Raw genomic sequence first — 17,915 nt, forward strand, 5'->3', positions numbered from 1 at the left:
TTCGTTTTTCGTTTACCCGCGCCATCGGAAAAGGGAATTCGAACTTTCATTTTCGTTTTTCGTTTTCCTGCTACATTGAAAGCGAAATTGGAACTTTCATTTTCGTTTTTCGTTTTCTCATGACCTCATTTCCGTTTTCATCTTTTATTTTAGTAAGACATTGAAAAACGGAATTTGAACTTCGATTTTCGTTTTTCGTTTTCGTGTTCTATTATATTATCTCAAGACAGTAGCCTATTAAGAAGACGCTAGCGCTCTTTCGGCTTGTATTGTTGCCTCCCTCTACGATCCTCAAAATGGACGTCATAGCTCACTTTATGTAGCTGACTGTACATATAGAGTTGTGATTACAACACTGAAATAGCATAAATAACTGTGCAGATATATTTATAGAAAACTAATATTTACGAATTCTTCAGCCCGCTACCGTACCGAGCTGACTGACTGAAAAGCTTCTGTTTAATAGCGCGTTACCACGATATCGATATTGGCAAGGAAATGAAATTATGCCTATACTATCACACATCACGGAATGAAATGGCTATATAGGTCCCGCTATAAAGTGAGAAAGGCTTGTCATGATCAATATCTTTAAAAAGCAAAAGACGAAAAAAGGAAATGACAAATAGAATTCTGTTGTCCAAAGTTGTGGAAAAACGAAAAACGAAAATAGAAGTTGGAATTCCATTTTCAATGCAGTAGGAAAACGGAAAACGAAAATGGAATCTCGAATTCCCTTTTTCGATGGGGTGGGTTAACGAAAAACGAAACTGGAAGTCCGAATTCCGTTTCCCACATCGTAGGAAAACAGTTGGCACTAAGGTACACGCATTCTCTTACTGGAATTTCGTGCCGCGATCGAGGTGAGCCTAGGCCTGTCATTGCAACTGCTAAGACAATCTACCTTATTGGTAATTAATTTCGCGGGTCTTTAATTTCGCGATTTTCGCAATTTTAAATAAATCACGAAATTAAAGACCCGCGAATAAAAATCCTCGCCAAATTTAAACACGCGAAATCTAACACCCATATAGAAAATTTAAATCACAGGAAAATAAAAAAAAGATTAACATGTAATAACAACAACATATACAGGGTAGGAATCGACAAATACACAAACTATTAGCTGGTTTTACTGGTAAGTTCCATTTTGTATCTTCTGTTGTAAAATAACAGAACTACGTACTGAGTACAATGTGAATCATGGCCAAGTTGTAAAAAGTTAATTTTCAAATATGCCTTTCGCTTGTTCTAGTTTACCTTAAATGGTAATTTGTAAAAATGCGTTTTGCTTGTTCCAGTTTACCTAGGAATTTTGAAAAGTTCAGACTTTTGAAAAATGAAATGAAGCTGAGAACGCTTGAATCGCGTTTTCATATTAAGTAAGTCAGAAAGTAAGTAAGAATTATTTGCCTATTGAAATCGCGAAAATATCCCCCCCCCCCCGAAATACTGTCTCGCCAAATGCAAAATTAAGTACCACAAAGGTATATTCACATATTCTATTTCCTACAATCTATATTTTTTAGGGACAAAAAAATAAATATTGGCTTTACTCGTGGTTGACTCGAGGTTGACGCGTGACTTATGGTTGACTTGGGCTCTCATTTGGCCCGTGTAACGCTACAACTTTAGCGAAATACATAATGTTCCTTTGTTAAAGCTGCAAAGTCATTTGTAAGAGCCAACTTACTAGGATATGCTTGGACACAGCTACTTTGTAAAAAGCCATAATTCCAGATAACACATGGGAGATCAAACGTAGCCTAACTTGGTGCATACTTTGGCAGTGGTTTTTGAACTTGCGTCCTTTATAGCAAATACTATACACCAAGTGATAATTCTGTAGGCTGAAGATGCAACTTCACAACTTTCATTCTAGCTAAATATCAACTAAAATCGACCGAAGCACTTCACTAATGGCTTGACAATGGTTTTCTTTCACTTTTTTCATAAATGGAATAGAAATATGCAAAATACTAAGGTACAATTCCGAGAAATAGATGAAGTACTTTTGTGAATTGTCTCTCGTTCTAGATCACCTGATCATGAGGAGGCATTTAAGTTTGAAGATTTTGTTGAATTGGAGCCAGATCATTTTAAGTACTTGTTTTTTGGAATCAGCGGTTCGCTCTCTTCGAAAAACCGAAAAAGAGTAACGAAAAAGAACGCCACCCATGCCACGAGACCAGTTTCTTAACCTTTTGTGGAACGCATGTATTGTTCCAGTAAACATGTTTTTGTTGTTCTGGTCGATCCAACTTTTTCGTGGAAAACGAGCTGGAACGAGAGACTGAAAACTGCACTGTCTGAGTTTCTCCATTTCATACTGAAACCCATGCAACACTGTGTACAAACGGGTGCAAAATATGCACACCATTCATGCAACTCTGCAAACTGAGCTGTACGTGCTACTGACAAAATGCTAAGAGTGAGATTATGATAAATTAATATCGAGGATGGAGGATATCAAAATAAATTTATTGATTTCGTCTGTTTTGTTTTAATTCCTTAAGCCCTGCATTCGAGCTGTCATGGATGTATCATAAATATGCCGTATATCAATACTGGAAATGGTCAAAGTCATATGTTAGGTAAGGTTAGGTAGGATAACTTAATTCAACTCGTAAACGTAGGGAGTGGTTGCCCAATCTCCCGAGCCAGGGGCTCATGACAAAAACGCACGACTATTTACAATAACATAACTAATTACAATTACTACATTCGCTAAGATAAATTCAGAATTAAAATATAAACTATTCCTAAGAGCAACTAGTCCTAATATTAAGAATTTGAGTTAGGAAATACAGTTCATACACTGGCACCATGCAAACTCCACACCATTCAAACGCTGAGAACGAAATTGTGCCAGTGGTCGAGGCTTTTTTTACAAGTTGTTTTTGCTCTTTTCTTTTTCTTTTCTTTCCGCAATCTCGCGGAAACGAGGCAGGAAGGTGGATGGAGAGGGGAGGGGGGGGGGGGTGTAATGTGTACGCAACACGTAACACACATTACACACAGGACACAGCCAACAGCGCTAAAGCGAGCTAGCTAACTGTGTGCTTCTTCCATTATTTCAGAAACGTTTTTTAAAAATGTTGACTTCGGTGACAGCTCTGCTGTTAATACGTTCATTACCAACAAACTCCAGGCCAGAAGCGATGCAGTTTCCTGGGTTGTAGACCAACTGTACAAACACCTCCAACGTGATCCGGAGTTACCTTTCAGCATACACAACCTCGTTAAGGTAAGAGTCACCGCCTAATGTGTATTGAGTGTTAATCTAAGAAAATGTTCATAAATTAATGCGCCAGGAGGAGAGGGTATTAAAAGTGAAATTTCAAAGTTTAGTTTCAAAAAAGTGAAAGTACCAAAGACAAGTGACCCCACACCCCTCCCACCCCATTTCCCTCGTGAGGCAGCAGAATCGGTTTTTAGCCAAACAAAAGTATGAGGCTTTGAAGATATCTAGATTACCATATAAGATTTTTCAAAGCCTTATAATAGTTGTCGTTTCAGAGTGGAGAAAAGGCAAGCCGAGGCAACACTATTCCGTAACGGCAGCAGATCAGTTTGTCCGCATGTGCACAGAGGGAGGGTGGAATGGCCTATACATTCAATTGTTCATGATTTCTTGCTGATCTGCATGGTCAGCGCAGACTGAACAACTCAATGAAGTACTTGCACCTGAGGGTTGTGATTTTGACCGTTACCTTTCGTGTTCAAAGTAGACTATTTAATAAAGCCTGTCCACAGATTTACATAGGCGTTATGTGCTGATGCTGATATGATAATTACACGTATTGCAATTAGTGGGTGCGAATAACGAAGGTGCAAATGTTGTGGTGTTAACGGCGGGACTAAAGTGCAGGTCACAGGTCACAGGTCACAGGTCACAGGCCACAGATCACAATAAAAGCTAATTGTAAATTTGCGGTGAGTTCGTATTTATATCGTATTTAGTTCGCATTTCGTATTTAGACACATCCCTATCCACCCAATGATGTTGTCCTCCCACCTGTTTCTCTTAAATCACTTGATTAAGTACTTGATTATTGATTAAGTTTAGCTTACTCGCTGACGCAAATCATCAATGAGGGTTTCTAAAATTATCCTATCTCTGCTTTCAAGTGCCATAGTAACCAGAGGAACGTCAGGTAGCATTTCACTTCCTATAGGAAGTGCTTAAGTCTTCGTAATATTTCGTGCTTTATCTGAAGTACATTAATAAAATTAATACAAGAAAACAGACAAAATTATGTTTGCTCTAACTTCTTACTTCATTTCGATGGAAATGTTCCAAACACGATAAGGACAGCAATCTCAAAAATATGTTTGTCAGAAAGCAAATGAAAATCAAATTGCACGGTATAAAATTGGTTTGTTGGGGACAATTTAATTTTGCAAATTAAAGATAGTTCAAGGACAAGCTCAGTCGACAGACACGTAAGGGTTAATATCTATATCCTGAGCTTCTACCGCAAGATTTTGAAAAACTTTGCTCTCAGAAATGCATTTTTCTGCATTATGGGAACATAATTTTGCAGGTATTTTGCTCATTTGGACTTTCAGTGGTCATATAATGTAGTGTCAAGTCAAATCCCGAACAGGATATAGAAAACTTATTAATTCCTACATTTCTTCAGAGAGGCAGCGTGGCCGAGTGGTAAGGGTGCTGGATTTGCATGCGGTGGCCCTCAGGTTTAAATACTGCTCTGGCATCGATTCAGCCCTTTGTGTTGTTTTTTTCAAGATATGCTGTTTTGTTAATAAATTAATCCCTTGTACTTTCAACACAATTCAGGGAGGCTCTGTCGGGAAGGGAACAGCAGTCAAGGACAAAGCAGACATCGACTGTGTGGTTTTCCTCAACAATGTGAAAACCATGAAAGCGCACAAACGTAATTTGCAGAAAACAAAGGACTGCCTGGAGTCAAGCCTCAAACGGAGTTCTTATAAAGACCAAATCACCTTTGATAAACAGACACCCTTCGCCGTGAAATTCAAACTTCGTCAGGATTTGTCTCGAGAATTTGACATTGACTTGCTGCCGACATTTACAACTGACCCAAGTCAAACTCTAGGTAAAATAGGACTTTACTCTTCCTTTAACCCAACCTCAATATGAGTGCATTGTTTGTCAGTCATGTATAGACAGTCCCCTTTTGGCCAGCCTCCTTGCAGCTTGTTGCAGATCATGGTCTCTTGCCATAATGAAGTCTATTTGTTTGCAATTTCATTGCTTCGGGGAATACATAAACTTTTGAACCATGTGAGTTAGCTGTGTGTGTGTCCAAGTTGAATCAGACCATTAGTTAATTAGAATGTGTATTTTTTTGCCCTTGTAGAACAACTGTACGAAGAAATGATTCGTTGTACAACGGAAGACAAGCGTTATTACTCAGCACATTTCGTGAGCTTACAAAGGGAGTTTGTCAAGGATCAACCGTCGAGCGTGAAAAACTTAATCCGCCTTGTAAAGTACTGGCGCAAAACCTGCATTGAAGACAAAAGCAGTGGTAAAACTAGACTGCCATCTTCGTATCCACTGGAGCTCATTACCATAGCCTGTTGGGAGAAGGCTGGAAAACTATCATTTGACATTCGGGCCGGTTTTAAAGCTGTTCTTCAACAGTTGGTCGATAATTGCCACATACACATCATTTGGCATAAATACTACAGTGAGGCTCTCGCTAAGAGAGGAATCATGGGGATGGAGATAAGGTTCGTTTTTGTTCCTGTACAAATTTGCTATAACAAAAAGGTGAAAATGTCACTCAACATTAACGAGTTGTTTTAAGACTGGTTCCTCTTACGGGTGAAAATCAATTTTGGGCCACACCCACAAAACTAATTTTAGGGGTTGTTTTCAAAATTTCCGACAATCACTTTCTCACTTTATTATGGGAGGCCAACCCCGGGAAGCAAGACAGCCTAAACGACATTCAGATAAATCAAAGGAAAAAGGGTCAGCTGATAGCCACGATATGCGTGCTAAGGCAACAAAGGTAGAACAGCACTTAGTGTTCTTCTACTGCTGTTCTATCTTGTGGCTATCAGCTGATATGACCCTTTTTCCTTTGATTTTAGAAATTAAGCCACACTCCCACATTTATACTATTCTTTGACAATCAGATAGTTACGATAGACACTCACAGACAGATAGTAAGTGAGACAAAGGATGGCGGAGCGAAAGCCAAGTAGTCAGAAAAATATACAATCAGCCACCCAGTCAGAAAAACAGACAGACAGAAAGGCTTACAGACAGGCAGACAGAGACAATCAGGTAAATAGGCAAACAATCAGAAAGTAGACAGTCAGTTAGTCAGTCAATCAGTTAAAAATACAGCACTTGAGAGTCTGAGAGACAGCGACTGACAAATTTCATTTAACCCAAAGGTAGACAGCTGGGGATAGACACACAGACAGCCACACATGCAGACAGTATCATCAGACATAAGACATACCAAGGAGAACGTTAAGCAGGAACAAATTATGTGAGATTTCTTAAGAAACACGGTCTTAGTAATCAGAAATAATCTTAGTAATATGAATAATGTCAGTGTCGCTTACGGCATGATACTGGACTGAAATACTGTACGCCTTCTTCCACGCAGCCCACCATTTGTTCTGGACCCTGCCAACCCAACCAACAATGTATGCAGTGCTAGCGATGCCGAGGGATGGAAAACCGTGGCAGATGTGGCTAAAATGACACTTCAGAGGCAGCCACTGAAGGGCATCAACTTCAATAGAAACTGGCAAATAACATAGGTCTCGTCTACTAACTATGGTGTTCACTGTTTTGTATTTTTGTTTTTAAATCACTATCAATATGGTGTTTTTTCCATTGTTAAATTAACGTGCTGTTGACCCCCGGGAGAGGGATACTCTCTATTATGGGCTAGATATGTATGCGCGGCCCCAGTATGGTTTTTCAAACGTTTTGGTCATGATTGTAAATAGGGTATGTTTTTAGCACTCTAGCCTTGAGTGGGGTATGTTTCTTAGAAGAAGCTACGTTTTCATCATCATCAATAAGACCATCAACAAAAGTCCTTTATAACGTATGTTTAGGGCAACTGTGCCAGAAGCAACGGTTATAAATATGGTATCAAATTTTTGGCCAGGTCATAAATCGGGTAGCAAAAATCGCAAATTTTGGTCATAAATAGGTTAAGGGATTTGGGAAGTGGACCGTACACCCCCACTCAACTTTTCTAGTAGTACCCCCTCGGGCCATTAACATGGCGCTCTAAGTAGGCGCTACTGAAAAGCTAATATTTCCTCGGCATATACTCCCCCAGACATAAACATGCTTTTGCCATGCAAAACTGAACATGGCAATAGGATATTAAAAGCAAGCTAATACTCGACCGTCATCACACATACAGCAGAATTGCTTTAGGTGATAAATCACGGGTGATGATAAAAACACTGACCCCTTGTCAATGGACTACCCCGATGGACTACCTAAATGGACTTCCTTAAACAGAACTTAACCTTGGAGTCTTTTGTTTTTTTGCTAGCTACAGCTATAACCGGCGCAATTTAATCAATTTTTTTTTGAAAATTCAAAGTTCTTTCTTCGAAAAATGGCTCGAAGTCATGCTACATCCCTCAATATCAGTGTTTGACCGCCGGTCCAAGATTTACGATCAATGTGAATTGTTTTGAAGATCACTTGACCACTTAATCTTGACTTAAGCACAATAAAATAAACGGTATCATTGAAAGCTCTGTGTGCTTTGCTAATTTTTAAGCTTCCTCCTCCTATTCAGGAGCAATTAACTGAACAATATATTTTTTTCGGGGGGGGGGGGGAGGAGAATCCAAGAGAGAGGAAGCGGAATGTCTCGTATTACACGTAGAAGTATCCAGCTATTGAAATGAGCTATGCTGCTCTAGTAATCTTTCAGTCAGTACATACATAACACTTCAATTGGCTGAAACACCGGCAGACAACATGTATTTGCCAGTCAAATAAGCGGACACTTGTTACATTTCACGGTAGCCTGGTTAGTGTAGTGCTATCGTACAGGATGAGAACCAGTAAATAATGATTTGTGTGAACTTACCCAAATGGTTGTTTAAAACACTGCCCAACACTGACAGAATTTCCTTCACTTCTGCCTTATAATCCCAGTTCTCTGGCCTTGTTTTCCCTATACCTCCTATACGATTGTCGAACTTCTCTATAACCATAATTCGGGCAGTAAACGAGGTTTCAGTTTGCGAATTTCGTAAATCCTGGGCTCTATCGGAAATGAATGCTTCGAGTATCCTAAAATAAAAAACCTTTGTTTTCCTTTGGTGTCAAAATTCAGAAACAAGCGCACGCTTTAGAGCATCGGTAGCTTTTCGCGGGTGAGACTGAACGAAACGAAGGATATTTCTGTCAAGTATTCCTAGCAGGTTGGCCTTCAATATTGGATCCATAGCAGGCGGTTATCGCACAGCCTAGTCAACAGTAACTGTGATCTTTGTTTATTTTGTGTTTGTAGCTGGCTTGAAGGATTGTTCATTACTTCTGTTGACTTTTGAATTCGAATTCAACTGTTTTTGTACATAAAAAGTGCCAGACCCAATATTCCCGATATAAAATGATAAGTGTTTTGCGGATTTCGACATTTCAGAAGTGACTTTGCCACTTTCATTACAGCGTTTAGACAATTCGTGTTTGCTATAAGCCAGAAGGTTTGGACTCTAATATTAATAAGACAACGGTAGCCACATTCGTTGAGTACAGGGACCTCCCTGGAGGAAAACGTTTGGCTACTGAGTTGTATCCCTGGGATGAAAAGCTGATAAGTTTTTACTTTTCAAAATTTGCCTTTTGCTGCCCTTTCCCCTAGATAGAGAATCACTCATTTCTGTGATGTTTTTACTCATGAATGCAGGGTTTTTCTGTTATAGTAGTTGTTTGCGAGGCAGTTTGCAATGCCGGCCAAAGAATTTACAACGTATTACCGGAAGGTTCACTACCATCAGTAAGAACTGTACCCCCGGGATTGACACTAGCGACTGGCTTTTCAGCCTCCGTGGTCAGCGCAATAGCGCTGGGGTGCCCTGGCACAGTGGCGTTTGGCTCCTGTGAGATAGCACCCTCAAGGGGGGCTGGGTTTAATTCTTTTTCAGCAGGTGTTATGTTTTTACTTTCAACAGTCACTATATTCGAGTCGGAAGCCACTTCCTCCGACATCGGAACCTCCGACGAAGACAACACTTCGGCTACCATCGGAACGTCTTCGATGGGAGTCGGTGTTTCATCCGTGGATTCTCCTTTAGAAAGCGAATCTGCGATTAAATCTCGGGGAATGGCGCCAGGTGTTTTCGTTGGCGCTTCGTTTGCTGGTGTTATCGAAGTATCATTTTCCCTGTTTTTAAGTATTGGAGGTGATAAGGTTTGTTCTAATGCCGACGGAACAGCTTCAGTGTCGGAGCCCGAAGTTATATCGGCGCCTGTGTCGGTTCCCGATGATCCTTTCGGCTGATGCGAAACTGAGGTGTTGGATGAAGAGGTCTAGTAATAAAGAGAAATGTTAAAGTTAGTGGATACTCAGTGAGATGATCGAGTATTCCATTCTAACATTGAAGAAGATAGGCGGGTTAGTCGCCTCAGAATTATTTCGGATTCCCTCAACAAATCACCAGTGCGCATTTCATACACCTATACTGGACAAGATTCATTGTAAGTAACATATACAAAAAATTTATTTCTTGTAACTTACAATCTAAGGATTTTACTGCATACAGTGGGCAATCATTATGTAGGCTTTGCTCGTGTGTGGCTTAAGCTTTCTCAGTCCAACTTCTTTTCTATGCGGTGTTAGCTAACACTTTCGACTAAGTCTGCTAGTTTTACGTCCCTATTTTAGAGACCTCCATTTCAAAATCGGAATGACCCAGATAAAAACATTTTGATGGATAACCTTCTATTGTGGGGTAGTGACCCATTAATGCCTTGTGATTAGCCAGACGTAACTGCATTCTTTAGAGAAAAAGGTGCTGACGCCTTCCCTCAACAAACTACAGTTTGTCAGCAGTGTATCAATTCAATTGAGCTTGTAATTCTATTTGCCGTCTTAGTGTATAGCAGGGATTGTTTTGGGGCTCGGGGCATTGTACCTGTTGTTTGTTCTGATCTATTGTTCTCTTAAAGAGTATCGAGCCACTCATGTGAGACCTTACGAGAGCTGCTACCTGACCCCAGTTTGTACCCAGAATCTTCTTTATCTTCAATGTAAAGTAATATTTTAAAATAGCAATACAAGTACATTACCTGTGGTTTGACGTGTTGTTGGCAATATTTCAAAGCCTGATCCAGCAAAGAGGAAGGCGACTCTGGATTTTCCTGCACGAATTAAAGTGACTCCCCTGACGAGGACTACAATCAAGAAAGTAGGTATTCCAGGTGAGAACGATTCTGTTTTCCACAGGGTTGAAGCGATTACAATCAAACTACTACTGCTATAAGATCAAAGTGGCTATGAGCCACTCAAGTTAGAAAATGGACCGTCTATAAACATGGGCAATTTTGATTTCACTGCCCTGTTTTGTTATCCGTAGGTCATATATATATCGAGCTTGTAACATAAACAAGACGAGTCCGAAGGTTATTAACATTGTTGTTAACTAAAGTTTGGTTTATCAAAAATGCGAAAAGATTGTTACAATATTCTGGTTCTAGTTCAGAGTCATAGTCATGACTGTTAGATTAAAGCAAGTGGACAGCTTATGTATCAAAGCTAAGTAGGCGTATAAACAAGCAATGACATAACATGATGTATCGAGCTAGAGAGGCGAAAAATAAAGTTGAAGCCCACTTGCATTATTAAGAAATAATGCAAAACGCAACAATAAGAGAATACATAAGGAGATGTGACACCGTTAAAACATTCATGAAGTCATCCTAGTCCGAGAAGTTGCAGTACGTTCGCTGTTGGCTTGACAGAATATCACCAACACCTATCAAACAGCGTTACACGAAGTGAAAGGACTCACAAAGAAGTTCTTTACAGGGTCCTTTCCCTTTGCAAACACCCCTACGTTCAAAATGTCAAATCTCCCCATTGATTGTCATACATTTCCTTCAAAGTTAGTTGTGAGAATTTGGAGGTAAATCAAGAAGATATCCCTTAGTTGATGTCTGTGTACATTCTTGTTGAAAACGTCTCATGGTATTTCAGTGTGCGCATGATTGATAAGTACCCGTTAAAGTTATTTTTCAAAACAAGAAACAACTCACTTTAGAAATCACTAACATCTCAAAGGCCTGCGTCAGCAAACTTTCAGTCACCTAAAAAAAACAGGTAAAAAACAAAAATTGGAACAACACCAGTCAACTTGCACAACCCGCCGAAAAAAGGTGAGCAGAAGCTTCAACGCCATCGATAAAAAAAGGACATTTTACACTTCTTTCTCTTTGTAATCACGAAAGTAAGCAAGAACTGAAGGCAAGATAAAATGACAATGAGTTTTTTTACGTTGAAACATGGTGAATAGAGGGAAATGGTTAGGAAACCGGGCAAAGTTCTTTGTTGTATGTTTTTGTTTGCTATTTTGGGGGTTGATCCTGCACAAAACCTGGCAAAATACAAAAGATGGTTACGTGTGTGCATACAACTAACCAATAGATGCATTGCGATTATGTAAATCATGCATAGTAAAAGCATAAAACAAAAGACGCGCAGGGTCAAGGACCGTCCAACATAAATCTTGGCCTGTTTGTTTGCTTCTTTGATATTTACCGGCCTTCCTAACCATTTCCCTCTATTAACTATGGTTGAAAGTTCTAGCATACCTTAACATAAGGCTCATATTTTTGTCCAGTTTTCCAGCACTCGTACATGTCCACGACCAGCTGAGATAAAATAGAGGGTTCAACCTGCAAACACGAGAAAAAGATACTGACTTGAAACCATGCCACGCTTGTACTCTGGAATTTCCTCTTGAAAACACAGCGGATTCCCACCCCATTTATCACCGATGATGCTCGTGATCTGCCAGATCACGGATCGCTCTCAGATCGCTCTCACTCGTTGACGCATCGCATAAATTATAAATTTCTGTGTCTCTCCGCTTAGTGACAATAAAAATTAGTCAATAAACGTAAAAAAATATGATTAGACCTGTTTTTGCATCAGAATTTGCTTGTGTCTGTAACTGAAGCAATCCCTCATCTTATTGATGGGTATCTGTAAGCTCAGCAAATGTAGACTAGTGTCCCCACTGTCAATTCTTGAGTGATAACAGAATAGACGTATGAAAAACTGACGTTAATTTGTCTTTTACAATAATAAATTGTCAAATCGTGCGCTCTCGCTCGTTGACGCATCGCATAAATTATAAATTCATGTGTCTGTCCGCTTGTTGACAATGAAAATTAGCCAATGAGCGCGCGAGAATTTCTGCAGTTATCGTAATAAAGTCATTTGGCCTGTCCACGTGTGTAAAATCCGTGTCTCAGGATTGGCTATTTAAAAACCCTCTGAAAATCGGGATTGATCTAAAAATAACTTGAGATAGATTACGTTGGTAATAATAAATCTCTTACTCTTCATTCTCTCTTACAATAAAACTAGAGAGCTTTCTTTTCTCGTTAGCGGGCAGATAGACAAAATAGCCGGCATTTTGCAGCATTGCAGAATTGCAATTTTTACTTTCTGGCGTGCGGTATTCGTTCAACAAATTTAAACGATGTGCTTACCTTCGAATCCTGCTTAGAGACTCGAACTTTCATTATTTCCAGCGAATACTCAAAAGCCTGTAAATAGATTCAATGTAGACATAAGAAAACAACAGAACAATCCATCCACCATAGCAGTCAGATCCGTAAACAAAAACCCCAAGAGCACCAGCACTACGTACGTTGTCATGACAGCTTGTCGTCATGACGACACGTCACGTTACTTAGCAACTACTCTACAAAAAAAAATGCGGGCTCAATCAATTTTAGAATTTAAAATTGCTCCGTCAGGAGATAAGGTAGTAGTTTACCCTACCGGGTAAAGTTAAAACGTTGTCAATCGTGAAACAGTATTCAGTAGAAAAGCGAAAGCGACGGTTTGACGGAATCCAAGCGGAAATATTATGGCTGAATGTCAGTGGTCGAGCAAGCGACACAAATGGATGAGAATACTGACCAATGCTCTCCATATGGCAACTCCTCTCCTGGACATTCAGCCATCTGTTGATGGTGGGGAGAGGCCGCAGGGAGGAGCCCGGGAGAATAGCGGGCAGGAAGCGGGAGAGAAAAGGGCGGGAAGCGGGTGTGCTAAGAGGGCAGGAATCCGGAGAGAAATGCAAAATGCTAATTTTTGTCATTCATTAAGGCTTCAAATACTTTCAAAAACAAGAACTGATAATGTTATTTGACTTTCATTTAGCGTCTTTAGAGACTTCTAGGCCGACGGGCAAAGAAAAATTCACCCTTGGGCTCAAAACGAGGCTCAAAATAAAAAACCCTTTGACAGTGGTTACGTCATAGGTCATTCACTTGAAAGACGTGGGTAAGAGAAGCAAGGCAGAAAACGAAGCAAAAAAGAAAAAGGAAATGCCTAAGGACTGTGCAGCTAAATGACTAGGATGTGTTTTGAGGCTCTTAATTTACAGGGGACAGGAGCAGGACAAACAAGGGCGGGAGTCAAGAGATAGGGGTATGGGAAGTGGGAGGTTCTGACTCCCCTGTCCCTCCCCCCAACTTGATGCAGTACCTTGTCCCTAAGTAAAAGGTAAAGTCTGCATACGAGCCAAGTGGCCCATCAGGCCAGGCTTATCTCAGTTTCGGTGGCATGAAGCGACTAGGAGTATTTCTACTACCCCCTGGATAGGATGCTAGTCGATCACAGGGTTATCCCCAGCATTAAATTCACCAGTACCCATATGTACACCTTTGTGGAGAGAGGCACCGTTAGAGTAAAAGTGTCTTGCCCAAAAACACAACACAATGTCCTTGACCAGGGCTCGACCACGGACCACTCAATCCATTGCTGAGTGTACTAACCACAAGGCCACCGCACCTTCCACCTTGTCCCTTAGGCCTAACCATAACCCTAAACCTAAAAAAACAGGAGTCTATAGATTTCAGTCAAGTTTACCTCTTTTATCACTTGTGCATTTGAGACAATTTCTAATTTCCTCGCTTTCTGCCATTCAGTTTACATTATCAAAGCCTGATTTTAAATGATTCGCAACTACTGACGGAACTTGTTTTTGCAACTTACAACTTCAGACTTTGCACAAAATTTCTCACTGGAGAAAAGCAATGTTGTAGAACTTAGGTGATGAACTAAATGCAATAAATTTTTATTTGTAAGAAATGTATCTGTTCTTTAATACATGCTTTTGTGTCTAGTATCTGAGTTAGTTGTGGTGAAGATTTATTACAAATGGTTTGTAGACGACAGTAAGCCAATTCAGAGACACAGTGGCATAAGCAAACCCACTTGTTAACCAATTTATCACAGGAAAAAAAATAAACACATATAATTATATATATAGATATATATATAATTTATTGCCATCAGGTGCTATAATGTCTTGTAATAAAGTGGTTACAAGTTAAGTAAGAATCTTACAGAAGGGAGGATGATACAATATTATTACTAAGGGGATCATAATTAATACAATGTAAAAATTATGTTGTAGTGATTGAGCAAAGCTCATCTGAATTAAATGAAAGGAAAAACAACAACAGTCAATTATTTATATAAGTTGATACAATGCACATGTAAGATAGGGAAATAGAAATCGGAAAGCTTCAAATGACTGAGTAAACAAGATAAACTAGTGGGTTTCATGGAAGTTAATTACTGCCTCTCTGAAATGTTGAATGTCTTTTCAGCATCAAAAGAAGTGAAACTTGACCACATCCCATAAGTGGAAGTGGTTTCGTGTAAACAAATACAGGTGTTTGGGCATTCTAAAATATTTAGTTTCATGTGCATACATGTACAAGGAAATGGTCTTGAAAACTTCCATGTACTATCAACATGTAATCAATGTAAACAAAAAAGACCTCAAGCAAGGAAAAATTGTCAATGAACCGAAGATATTGAGTGGTCTTGAATGTTTTCAGTATTTCCAGCGTTCGTTGCGGCCAACAAATCACAATATTTTCGATTTCTACTCCCTTCCCAAACGCCACCATTGTATAAATGTACGCTTAAACAATCTTTAATGATAGAGAAATATCTTGTGAATGAAATGAACAAATGTTTTATTCTGACAGCGAACGGCAGGCCTAGGTACAAAAATATTATTTCACCTGTTCCAAAAGGCACAGAAAGTCAGAAAGGTGACAGAAACACCAAACAAGCCAGTCTTTAAAGACAAATCCTTATCAAAGTTTCTTTGATGCATTGCAAAATATAATTTAAAGTGCACCTAACCCCAAAAGTTTTTTTTCACTAAAATGAATCTAGACTTTATTTGAAGCATTTGGGCGAAGAAATTTTTGAATTTGGTTGTATCCTGAATTTTCTATGCCCTTTCAAAGTTGCACTTGAAGTGTTTCACAACCGCGTTTTAGGGAGTCTGGGGCGGCAGTTGCTGATGACGTCTACCCAGGAACCAAACACAGTGGCACCTCAGTCAGCTCTCTGTATTTGCTCAAGAAAATGGAAAACAAAACTAATCGTTCCAATGAACTTTGGGACTAAAACGTCCGAGTTTTGTCTCAGAATCATTTCTTTTTCGTCACTGGAGTCAGAGTTAAGTTTCGATTCGGAAGACTCCGAAATAAAATTCAATCAAGCATGTTCAACAACTGTGAATGCACTGCTTAGAGCTTTGAGAGCAATTTACAATATTTCAAGCGACGAAGGGGAACCCTTCTTTGCGGACGAGCTGCTTATATATTAGGAATGGAAAGCTAGGTACGAAGTGGAGGAGCAGGCAAATGAAAAGCTGGAAAGAAAACTCAAGGACTGCTTTGGATGGTAATTTCGTCAACTAAACGTAAGATTCCCATGCGTGTTTATAGCCCGTTTACATTTGTCCTTAGCTAGAATGTATTTTGTCAAGGTATGATTGTTCTGTTAAATCCAGTTTGTGTTTTACTTTCTGTTGAATGCTTCATGTTTATAAGAGCGATGTACGTGTTGCAGTTTTCGAGACTTGATGACCTCCAAAACAATGGCTTTGATCGATTGAAAATCGTACTGTTTGGACCTGTATTTCTGAAGCTGCGGGAAGCAAGGCGGAAGGAAACATTTCATACAATTACGGATTGAACATTGTCACACGTTTTAAGTTGTAACTCCAAATAACCAATGTAAATTGTTCTCAAAGTTCGTAGTGAAATTCGTTGGATAAGCGAAAAGGACGTGTTCCCTAAGCAGTCCGCAGATGTTACGCGGTCATATTTTCGACGCTATTGCACAGAATCTTTCTTGCACTGCTGATTTCCAAACCTTCGAAAAACTCTGTGAGTCTAATAATTTTCTTATCATGTAATTCTAAAGGATTAATCTTTGACTTTTATCTAAATCGAAAGAGAAATGTGTTGGTTAGCGGCGTACAGTTGCGACCTATTTACATATCAGTATAACACTTCTTGATCATGATCGGATCACACAACTTTGCCGGTTATGTTATAAATACTGCGGGATTGGAAGATATAGGTTGTCAGTAGTATTTCTACAAATTGCTGGTTAGCTTTAAGCAGAAAATTTATGAAAGTAGCATTCAAAAGTCTGTGGAACAAATTCCAGCGAGAGTTCTTCAATGGTTCTCACAGATTCAGTTCGCTTGTTTTGGTTCGACAAAATCAACCATTGTACGTCTTTATTGTACCATTAGCCGATCGTTAGAAAATTGTACAGTATATTGCTGCAACAGCCGATAGCACCTCTGGAAGGCGTTTCTGCGCACTTTTCGAATGTGTATTGCACCATTCTGAAGGAAATGAGAGGACGTGAGATATCCAACCTTCCTGGGTAGACGTCACAAGAGCCCCTGGACCCATTCTCCTCAAACTCGGTCGTGAAACAAAATGGCGGTGTTTTGGAGCTATTTTCGAGATTTCGTCGAGGCACAAAAAACCGAGGATTTAACGGAATCCAAAAATATTTTCGCAGAACTATTTCGACTAACAAGTAGATTCGTTTTCGCAAAAAAAGAATTTTGGGGGTTAGGTGCACTTTAAATGGACAAGCACCACATGTCGGCGCAAAGTGAGTGCGAATAAAACGGTCCCGACCTGCATGTATCTTACCCATTTCGTGCAAATTACACTTTAAATCTAACAAGTCTTCAAAATCCTTGCAAAAGCTGCATACAGGACCAATCTTCTGCTTTGCTGGATACCCATTGTTGTTTTTTACAATTCTGAGGCGAGGGCGGCTGAAGTAACACGATCCACGCTTCGTCCGCTCGAGCTGGCTCGAGTCAGCAAACTACACATTACTCCACACAGAATGCCTCCCCTGTACCGCTATTCATTACGAACATTGTTTGAGTATTAAACACCCATTTAAGGACGTCAAACTCACCAATAACGAGAAGTATCAAGGATATTTTCCACCTTAAAACGAAGCAAACTACCGCTCTCAGAGAACTGATCGATTCTCGATCGATCGAAGGACAGCATAGCCTGATGGTGATGACCACTGACCAATTACTGTGACGTCAAAAAATGTATTTCCGCGGTGTCCCATTCCGCGCTCGACAAAATTGACGTACATCCGGGACATTGCTATTTGCGAGCAAAACATGGCCACGAGTAGACAGAAGAATATGAGTTCAAGCGCTGATCGTGAGTAGAATGTCCTTGTTTTATCAATTTTAGGCGTTCTCGTATGGAACGCCAGAACTGTCTTATGATACTCTTTTTTATTATATTGGGTGGTTATGTCATTATATGTAGTACTTATGTTATTATATTCGGTGATTAACTCATTATACTCGATGCT

The 17,915-nt window shown here is 39.7% G+C and overlaps 3 protein-coding genes and 2 long non-coding RNA genes across 5 annotated transcripts in view; 3 read left to right on the forward strand and 2 right to left on the reverse strand.

Moving 5' to 3' along the window:
- Positions 1 to 17,915, forward strand: part of LOC145464450 (2'-5'-oligoadenylate synthase 1-like) — a 50,564-nt gene that overhangs the window by 1,586 nt on the left and 31,063 nt on the right. The window lies entirely within an intron of this gene.
- Positions 1,661 to 17,915, reverse strand: part of LOC145464477 (uncharacterized) — an 80,744-nt gene continuing 64,489 nt past the window's right edge. Inside the window, exon 2 of the long non-coding RNA XR_014041434.1 lies at positions 1,661 to 2,411. This is a non-coding gene — a long non-coding RNA (uncharacterized LOC145464477). The remainder of the gene's footprint in view (positions 2,412 to 17,915) is intronic.
- On the forward strand, positions 3,266 to 6,774 carry LOC145463595 (2'-5'-oligoadenylate synthase 1-like). The gene is made up of 3 exons (XM_081447363.1): positions 3,266 to 5,084; positions 5,349 to 5,724; positions 6,618 to 6,774. Exons 1-3 carry the CDS (start codon positions 4,886 to 4,888, stop codon positions 6,772 to 6,774), a joined length of 732 nt encoding a protein of 243 aa, XP_081303489.1. The 5' UTR covers positions 3,266 to 4,885.
- Positions 7,978 to 13,505, reverse strand: LOC145464475 (uncharacterized). Its single transcript, XR_014041433.1, has 5 exons — positions 12,710 to 13,505; positions 11,804 to 11,887; positions 11,249 to 11,299; positions 10,283 to 10,387; positions 7,978 to 9,523 (listed from the first exon to the last, which is right to left on the reverse strand). It is a non-coding gene; the product is annotated as an uncharacterized LOC145464475 (long non-coding RNA).
- The window catches only part of LOC145464459 (2'-5'-oligoadenylate synthase 1-like), a 52,359-nt gene continuing 52,144 nt past the window's right edge, over positions 17,701 to 17,915 (forward strand). Inside the window, exon 1 of the mRNA XM_081448370.1 lies at positions 17,701 to 17,758. Coding sequence (XP_081304496.1) covers positions 17,716 to 17,758 — 43 coding nt within the window. The 5' untranslated portion in view covers positions 17,701 to 17,715. The remainder of the gene's footprint in view (positions 17,759 to 17,915) is intronic.

This window comes from Orbicella franksi, chromosome 12 (genome assembly GCF_964199315.1).
Source record: "Orbicella franksi chromosome 12, jaOrbFran1.1, whole genome shotgun sequence".
Taxonomy (NCBI): domain Eukaryota; kingdom Metazoa; phylum Cnidaria; class Anthozoa; order Scleractinia; family Merulinidae; genus Orbicella; species Orbicella franksi.